At 44.2% G+C, this 9,502-nt stretch overlaps 1 protein-coding gene across 1 annotated transcript in view; it reads right to left on the bottom strand.

Moving 5' to 3' along the window:
• LOC138763045 (protein phosphatase 1M-like) overlaps positions 1–9,502 on the bottom strand; it is a 69,201-nt gene that overhangs the window by 23,456 nt on the left and 36,243 nt on the right. Inside the window, exon 3 of the mRNA XM_069936591.1 lies at positions 604–867. Coding sequence (XP_069792692.1) covers positions 604–867 — 264 coding nt within the window. The remainder of the gene's footprint in view (positions 1–603; positions 868–9,502) is intronic.

The following is a 9,502-nucleotide window of genomic DNA, read 5'->3' as shown; positions in this document are numbered from 1 at the left end:
TAGATTTGAAATTGGCTGAATGGGAGAAAACAGAGTGGTAGTGGATGATTGCTTCTCAGACTAGTGGCCTGTGACTAGTGGTGGGCCCCATGGATCGGTGCTGGGGCCATTGTTGTTTGTTGTCTATATCAATGATGTGGATAAATTGGATCAGCAAGGACTTTATTCTTTATAGAGCAGAAGAATGAGGGGAGATTTGATGAGGTTTACAAAATTATGAGGGGTATAGACAGAGTAAATGTGAGTAGGCTCTTTCCACTTAGATTAGGAGAGATAAATATGAGAGGACATGGCTTTAGGGTGAAAGGTTTAGGGGGAACTTCTTCACTTAGAGAGTGCATGGAGTTTAGAACGAGGTGGTAAATGCGGGCTTGCTCTTAGGTTTTAAGAATAAATTGGATAGATTCATGGATGGGAGAGTTCTGGAGGGTTATGGAACAGGTGCAGTTCAGTGGGTCAAGAGGAATGACATTTTGGCACAGACTAGAAGGGATGAATTGCCTGTTTTCTGTGTTGTACTTTTTTAAGCTTCTGGAGGGAGGGGGTGGGGGGGGGGGTGGAAGAGAGACAGACAGACACACACACATCTGCTCATAAACTTACACATTTTTTGAAGGCAATTTCCACTGCACCTTTAATCACATTCTCAATACTGATATTTTTCTCCTTTGCATATCTTGCCTTGCCCTTGTGTTCCTCAAGATGCATTGGGGGAGGAATGCTGGAGGGGTTGCTGATAACGTCAAATATTTCCTCCAGCTGATCTTTGATGCAGTGGTGCAAGTGTTTGGAAGTCTGGATTGCAGCCATGGGACCGCCATGCCCATCAAACAATCCCCAGTAGGTGGCCACGATCTCATCGTTTTGCTGCGGACACAAAATAAAATACGTGTAAACTGCTTGGTCTCCTGTGAGTGCTCACCCAATCGTGGAATAGTTACACAGCAGAGGAGGCCATCAACCTCTATGTCTTCACCTGTGCTCCAGTGGAGCAACCATCTGGTTCCATCACTCTCTCCTGCCTTAGATCATTGAAGAGCCTGTACTGTGCTGTAGTGTTCTATGTTCTAAGGCAGTGGTTCTCAACCTTTTTCTTTCCACTCACATCCCACTTTAAGTAATCCCTATGCCATGGGTCCTCTGTGATTAGTAAGGGATTGCTTAAGGTGGGATATGAGTAGAAAGAAAAAGTTTGAAAATCACTGTTTTAATCGTCCCTCATTGACTCATTATGTGCACGGTTTCATAACTCCAAAGGAAATGAGCCAATGACAAAATATTTCATTAACAATTAAGTCTAGAGCATTGGTTCTCAATCTTCCCTTCCCACCCACCCTCAAGCAATCCTTCATTAATCACAGAGCACCGATGGCATAGGGAATACTTAAAGTGGGATGTGAGTGGAAAGAAAAAGGTTGAGAACCACTGCCTTAGAACATAGAACACTACAGCACAGTACAGGCTCTTCAGCTCTCCATGTTGTGCTGTCCCATATATTGCTTTAAAAAAACCTAAACCCTCCCTGCCCCATAACCCTTTACTCTCCTTTCATCCATGTTCCTGTCTAAGAGTCTCTTAAATACCCCCAATGTTTCAGCCTCCATCACCATCCCTTACAAAGCATTCCAAGCTCCCACAACTCTGTGTAACAAAAAAAAAGCTTACCCCTGACTTCTCCCCTAAACTTCCATCCCTTAATGTTGAACATATATCCTCTGATGTTTGCTGATCCTGCCATGAGAAACAGGTGCTGGCTGTCCACCCTATCTATGCCTCTCATAATCTTATTGACCTCTATCAAGTCTCCTCTCATCCTTCTACACTCCAAAGTGAAAAATCCCAGCTCTGCTAACCTTGCCTCAAAAGACTTGTTTCCCAATCTAGATAACATCCTGATAAATCTCCTCTGTACCCTCTCCATAGCTTCTACATCCTTCCTATAATGAGATGACCAGAACTGAACACAATACTCTGTGTGGTCTCACCAATGATTTGTCGAGTTGTAACATGACCTCCCTACTCCTGAATTCAGTCCCTCTATTAATGAAGCACAGCATCCCATAGGCCTTCTTAACTATCATATCAACCTGTGCAGCAACCTTGAGGGATGCATGGATTTGAACCCCAAGGTCCCTCTGTTCATCCACACTCTTAAGTAACCAACCATTAACCCTGTTATCCAGCCTTCTGGTTTGTCCTTCCAAAATGCATGAACTCAACTTATCTGGATTGAAATCCATCTGCTACTTTTTTGCCCAATTTTACATCCCGTCTTTATCCTCTTATAACCTTGGACAAATTTCAGCTCCATCCACAACTCCTCCATCCTTCGTGTCATCTGCAAACTTACTGACCTATCCTTTCACCTCTTCATACAGATAATTTATAAAAATCACAAAGAGCAGGGATCCCGGAACAAATCCCTGCAGTACTCCACTAGTCACCGACCTCTAGGCAGAATACTTACCTTCCACTACTACTCTCTGCTTTCTTCCTACAAACCAATTATTTATCCATACAGCCAATTTTCCACTGATCCTATAACTCATGACTTTCCGGATGAGTCTCTCATGGGGGACTATGTCAAATTCCCTACTAAAATCCATGTAGATCTCATCTACCACCAGTGTCTACCTCATCAGTTTCTTTGTTACCTCCTCAAAAAACTCAATTAGACTTGTGAGACATGACTTTCCCTTCAGAAAGCCGTGCTGACTATCCTTAAGTGGACGGTACTTTTCCAAATGTTCATAGGTCCTATCCTTAGGATTCTTCTCCATTTGTTTACACACCACTGATGGAAGACTCACCGATCTATAATTCCCAGGATTTTTTATTCCCATTACCTTTTATAAATTGCATTTGCCATTCTCCAATAATCTGGCACCTCTCCTGTGGTCAAAGAGGATTTAAAGATCATAGCTACTGTCCCAGCTATCTCTTCTCTCACTTCCCACAGCAGCCTGGGGTATATCACATCCATCCCACATCAATCTTGATGTTTTTAATCTCCACTGTCCAGCATACAGACCTGTTCAATTTTGACTTCACTGTGATCAAGGTCCTTTTCTCTTGTGAATACTGAAGCAAAGTATTCATTTAGGACCTATCCAACCTCTTCTGCCTCCAGGCACATGCTGCCTCCTTTATCTTTTAGTGCCCCCACCTTCATTCTCATCATCCTTCTGTTCCTCACATTAAATGCCTTGGGGTTCTCCTTAATTCTACATGCCAAGGCCTTCTCATGTCCCCTTCGAGCTATCCCAAGTCCTTTCTTAAGTTCCTTCCTGGCTACCATATACTTCTCATGAGCCCTTCCAATATCCTACTTCCTATATCTAATGCATGCTTCCTTCTTCCTCTTGAATTGTTGCCTGATCTGTTTTCCTTCTCCTACGATCTTTTCCTTGTCCCAGCAGGACAAAATTATCTTGAACCCTGCACAAGTTGTCCTTAAACTTCCTTCACATTTCTTCTGTGCTTTCACCCTTAAACATCTATTTCCAATTTACTTTTGCCAGTTCCTGCCTCAACCCTTCATAATTAGTTCTTCCTCCAGTTAAAGCACTTTCCCAGTTTGACTATTTATTTCCTTTTCCATAACTATGTTGAAGCTAAGGGATTTGAGGTCTCTCTCACCAAAATGTTCCCCCACCAAGAGGTCCAGGTTCATTCCCCAGAACCAGATCCAGTGTGGCCTCTCCTCTCCTCAGCTGGAGTCCTTCTTGTACACACCTGACAAATTCAGCCCCATCTATCCCTCTTGCAGTCAGTAGATGCCAGTCAATATTAGGGAAGTTGTAGAGCTTGTTCTTCCATTTCCTCTCACAAAGTTCACAATGAAACCTGCTTCTGGCACGTCTGCAAGCAATGCACTCCTGGTCTGACCACACACTTCATCATGTCATTCTTAAATACTCTTCCACTTTTATTTTATGCCAGTGACCTCTGATCATTGAGCCCTGCCATCCAAACCTTTCATCCTTTGCTGCATTTCCCTTTGCCTTCTCTTCTCCAAAAAGAACAGCCCAGACTCCCTCATCCATCCTTGTAACAATGCTTCCCCCATGAACCAGCTTGAAAGGCCTGTACATTGTTGTTATGTTCTAATTCACATCCTTCAGAAAACATGGCAGCAGGAACTGAACATAGCATTCCAATTGAGGCAGTCAAAGTTTTAGAACCAGAGAACAATACAGTACAGAAACAGCCCTTCTAGTCCATGCCAAATTATTATTCTGCCTCATTGCACCGACCTGTAAACAGACAATATCCCTCCATACCCCAACCCCATCCACATACCTGTCCAAATTTTTCTTAAATGTCAAAATTGAGCCCGCATTCACCACTTCAGCTTGCAGCTTGTTCCACACCCCCACCTCTCTCTGTGGGAAGACATTCCACCTGATGTTGCCTTTAATCTTCTCCCCTTTTCACCCTTAACCCATGTCCTTCATATTTTTAAAAATCTCTCCCAACCTCAGATTGGGAGATCGCTTTGCTGAGAACCTTCACTCTGTCTGCGTCACACTCCCATTCTCATGTCTGTGCAAGGCATGTGTACTGTCCCACCAAAACCACTTCCCCCTCCCTTCCCTTCCCCCATCAGCCCTCCACCTCCATCCCTCTCTATCACCCAGTCATCCCTCCATCCCTGCTGTGCCTGCCTTCCCTTCTCTACCTATTACCTCCTGTCTTTGCGACCACGCTTCCCCCTTACCCTTTTCTTTGAACGCATGCCGACACTTTTCTGTACTTTGACAAAGAGCTCAAGCCCGAAATGTTGCGTATGCATTTTTTATCTTTGCTGTATAAAGGACAAACTGCTGAGTTTCTCCAGCATTGGTTTTTACTTCAACCATGGTGTCCACAGACTTTTGTGTTTTACTTTTGTTTAAAAGATTTACCCCTGACGTCGTCCTTAAACTTTCCTCCTTTCACTTTGTACCGATGTCTTGTAGAAGTCTACATGTTTTACAACATACGAGGATAATGATCCCCTTTGCACAACAATAAAAGTGACAAACGATTCCTTTCATGTTCAAAACATGCTAGCTCCACGTGTTGGGTATTGCCTTCTAAAGGGAAGACATAATAAATAGACTATTTTTGATGTGTGTATAAGTTGTGTGGTTTGGCAGCTCACCCACACAACACACGGAGTTGCGGGCAAGTCCACGGCAGATCTGACTGTGAGAGCTCTGGGTGCGGGGCAAGCCCACAGCCTGGCGGCTGACATCATAAAGGTCCCAGGAGTCACAAGAGTCATCGGGTTCCAAAGGATTTAAACACGTACGAGAGTTCTATTAAAGTCAGTTGGTTCAACACACTTTCGTCTCTGCGTGGTTTTTTCACTCACTGCGCGCCTAGTGCAACTACAGTGGCTAATAGATCAACCCCTCAAAAATATTATTTATACAATAGGATCGCTTAGTAAAAGCAAAAATTAGCTGAATAAACTTGCAAAAATTGTTCCTGTCAAATTACACAGAAAGCAGAATTTAGTTCGCCCACAATAACCAAGGCAAAGAATGATGAAATTGTAGAAGTAATAGGGAATCACAGCCAGATGAACCTGGTGGATAAAGCAGACAATGGAAACTTTTTTGGCCCAAAGGTCAATTTAAACACAAAAGGGAGAAATTCATCTGGATCAGACTGATTGCCTGAAAATTCATTCTTACTCCATTTAGCCCCGTGTGTGGTCTAAGAGTGAGGTAGCCCAAGGAATTAAATACATGTAGTAAATCTTGCTCAATTGAGTTAATCAAGAAAGTCTGCAGACTCTGGGGTTGAGGGCAGTACCCAAATGTGCTGAAGAATCTCAGGGCTGTTGTTACGAGCCCAGAGGGCTCCAAAACACAGCAGCAATAGAAATTAATCAAGATAATGGTTACTTAAACAAAAGTTGCTTTTAATTTTCTTTAAACATAAAAACAGGATCAAACTTTAATGTATTACTATTAACCTAACTTAACCCCCTTCTAGTTCTAAGCACACGTGTATGCAATGTGCATATGTTCAGGAAAGTCCTTTGTTTCACAATCCAATCATTCACTTCTCATTTCTCCAAGTTCTTATTCTGTGCACAGAATTCAACATTTATGAATCTCTGCCAGGCTTTAGTGCTTAAAGGTAAATGGTTACCACTCAGGAAGGTTCTTGTTGGTTTCAGAGAGATATTTGTTGCTTGTTGGACACACACAAACTGATTTTCTCCAGTCACTTCAGTGTCTTGCCGAAGAAACTTGCCCCATCGTGAGTTTTCCAAATGATAATCTCTTCTTTCAGGTCACCACAGAGTTCCTCTTGCTTCCCTTATTTCAGGAGAAACACTCTAGCCACTTCCTCTTGTAAGGACCACAAGGGTTTTGAACAGCCTGAACTCAGAACTCACAACCTGTCTTCAAAATGGGGTCTTTCAACAAGCTGCCAGCTTGTCTTGCTGCAGACTTAACTCCTACTGTAGAACTCACTTCTCTCTCCCCCCGAGAGAAGAATCTGGTTTGTTCTTTCTTCTCTCTGCTTTGTTACAGAGTTCTGTGTTGTGTATTGGCCTATGTGTTGTGTGACTTTGTGTTGGAAAGTGACAGTTTGCCTTAGAAAGCCAAGGTGAAGGTGGACTGCCGAGAGAGTGGGAGACGGACTGGCCATGTGCAGAAGATGAAATATCTGGACTTGGAAGACATACCACCACTGGGTGTGGCTGTGAAGTGGAAGGAGGCCCAGAGCATGAGTCATTGTCTGGGAGGAAGTTTAGAATGTTGGGCATTTTAAAAGGGATGAACATTTCGAAGGCAGCCAGAAGGATCCAGACCAAGCCAGTTGTTCCTCTTTCTGCAAGCAACACAAGAAGACAACTTCGAATTTTGTGCTCTCTCTCTCTCTCTCTAAAAAAGATCTTTTGGCTTCATTTTACCAAACAAACTGAATTTTGCTTACGATCTTTACTTCGATTGTAATCCAAGTTTTGTGAGTCTTGTGTGCTTTGTGTTTGTTTTGTGTCTAAGCATTTTTCTGTGGGCTGGTTGGAAATATAACAGACTTTGATTATATATGTTATATTTAGGCTGGGGAATTTATTAGTTTTACACTGTTATAGAAATTTGCATAGTAACCAGTGGGCATTGTTATAAAGGGGGGGATTTTGAATTAAAATTTGAAGGTGAATTTTTGTTAGTAAAGTAATTGTTCACCTTTCTTTCTTTGGCTTGGCTTCGCGGACGAAGATTTATAGAGGGGGTAAATGTCCACGTCAGCTGCAGGCTCGTTTGTGGCTGACAAGTCCGATGCGGGACAGGCAGACACGGTTGCAGGGGAAAATTGGTTGGTTGGGGTTGGGTGTTGGGTTTTTCCTCCTTTGTCTTTTGTCAGTGAGGTGGGCTCTGCGGTCTTCTTCAAAGGAGGTTGCTGCCCGCCGAACTGTGAGGCGCCAAGATGCACGGTTTGAGGCGATATCAGCCCACTGGCGGTGGTCAATGTGGCAGGCACCAAGAGATTTCTTTAGGCAGTCCTTGTACCTCTTCTTTGGTGCACCTCTGTCACGGTGGCCAGTGGAGAGCTCGCCATATAACACGATCTTGGGAAGGCGATGGTCTTCCATTCTGGAGACGTGACCCACCCAACGCAGCTGGATCTTCAGCAGCGTGGACTCGATGCTGTCGGCCTCTGCTATCTCGAGTACTTCGATGTTAGGGATGAAGGCGCTCCAATGAATGTTGAGAATGGAGCGGAGACAACGCTGGTGGAAGCGTTCTAGGAGCCGTAGGTGATGCCGGTAGAGGACCCATGATTCGGAGCCGAACAGGAGTGTGGGTATGACAACGGCTCTGTACACGCTTATCTTTGTGAGGTTTTTCAGTTGGTTGTTTTTCCAGATTCTTTTGTGTAGTCTTCCAAAGGCACTATTTGCCTTGGCGAGTCTGTTGTCTATCTCGTTGTCCATCCTTGCATCTGATGAAGTGGTGCAGCCGAGATAGGTAAACTGGTTGACCGTTTTGAGTTTTGTGTGCCCGATGGAGATGTAGGGGGGCTGGTAGTCATGGTGGGGAGCTGGCTGATGGAGGACCTCACTTTTCTTCAGGCTGACTTCCAGGCCAAACATTTTGGCAGTTTCCGCAAAACAGGACGTCAAGCGCTGAAGAGCTGGCTCTGAATGGGCAACTAAAGCAGCATCGTCTGCAAAGAGTAGTTCACGGACAAGTTTCTCTTGTGTCTTGGTGTGAGCTTGCAGGCGCCTCAGATTGAAGAGACTGCCATCCTTTTGGTACCGGATGTTAACAGCGCCTTCATTGTTGAGGTCTTTCATGGCTTGGTTCAGCATCATGCTGAAGAAGATTGAAAAGAGGGTTGGTGCGAGAACACAGCCTTGCTTCACGCCATTGTTAATGGAGAAGGGTTCAGAGAGCTCATTGCTGTATCTGACCCGACCTTGTTGGTTTTCGTGCAGTTGGATAACCATGTTGAGGAACTTTGGGGGGCATCCGATGCGCTCTAGTATTTGCCAAAGCCCTTTCCTGCTCACGGGGTCAAAGGCTTTGGTGAGGTCAACAAAGGTGATGTAGAGTCCTTTGATTTGTTCTCTGCACTTTTCTTGGAGCTGTCTGAGGGCAAAGACCATGTCAGTAGTTCCTCTGTTTGCGCGAAAGCCGCACTGTGATTCTGGGAGAATATTCTCGGCGACACTAGGTATTATTCTATTTAGGAGAATCCTAGCGAAGATTTTGCCTGCAATGGAGAGCAGCGTGATTCCCCTGTAGTTTGAGCAGTCTGATTTCTCGCCTTTGATTTTGTACAGGGTGATGATGATGGCATCACGAAGGTCCTGAGGCAGTTTTCCTTGGTCCCAACAAAGCTTGAAAAACTCATGCAGTTTGACATGCAGAGTTTTGCTGCCAGCCTTCCAGACCTCTGGGGGGGGATTCCATCCATACCTGCTGCTTTGCCACTTTTCAGTTGTTCAATTGCCTTATATGTCTCATCCAGCTCTAGCCTTAGGGGGTGTTGAGGGAGCTGGAGCAGGGCGGAATCTTGGACTGAGCGGTTGGCACTGAAAAGAGATTGGAAGTGTTCTGACCATCGGTTGAGGATGGAGATCTTGTCGCTTTACCCCTGTGTGATATGCCTTCTTTGTGGTTGCTGGTTTGATCTTGTAACAACTTGTAAAAACCAAAACCTCTCTCCAGGCTCAAAACCCAATCTTTGAAAGATCTCATCAGCACTTGACCCTGGACTTTTCTATTTGCACCAGCTCTTAAAGTTCTTTCCAAAGCAGTTCCATTGTTTTCTGCAAAGCCAATTGGAGCCTCAACGTCTCGCATCAGCAAAGGTTTTGCATTTTAAATTAGATTTTTGTGAAGTGTTACTCTGTTTGTAAAGTGACCCCCACAATCTCTTTTAAAAACATATTTATTGATAATCGTATTAATATAACCCGTCACGCAGCACCCACAGGAAGTAAAGGGTGACCAACGTTTTGGGCCTAGACCCTTTGTTAAGTATC

The sequence above is a fragment of the Narcine bancroftii genome, chromosome 5 (assembly GCF_036971445.1).
Source record: "Narcine bancroftii isolate sNarBan1 chromosome 5, sNarBan1.hap1, whole genome shotgun sequence".
Classification (NCBI taxonomy): domain Eukaryota; kingdom Metazoa; phylum Chordata; class Chondrichthyes; order Torpediniformes; family Narcinidae; genus Narcine; species Narcine bancroftii.
This window is presented reverse-complemented; position numbering and strand designations above follow the sequence as displayed.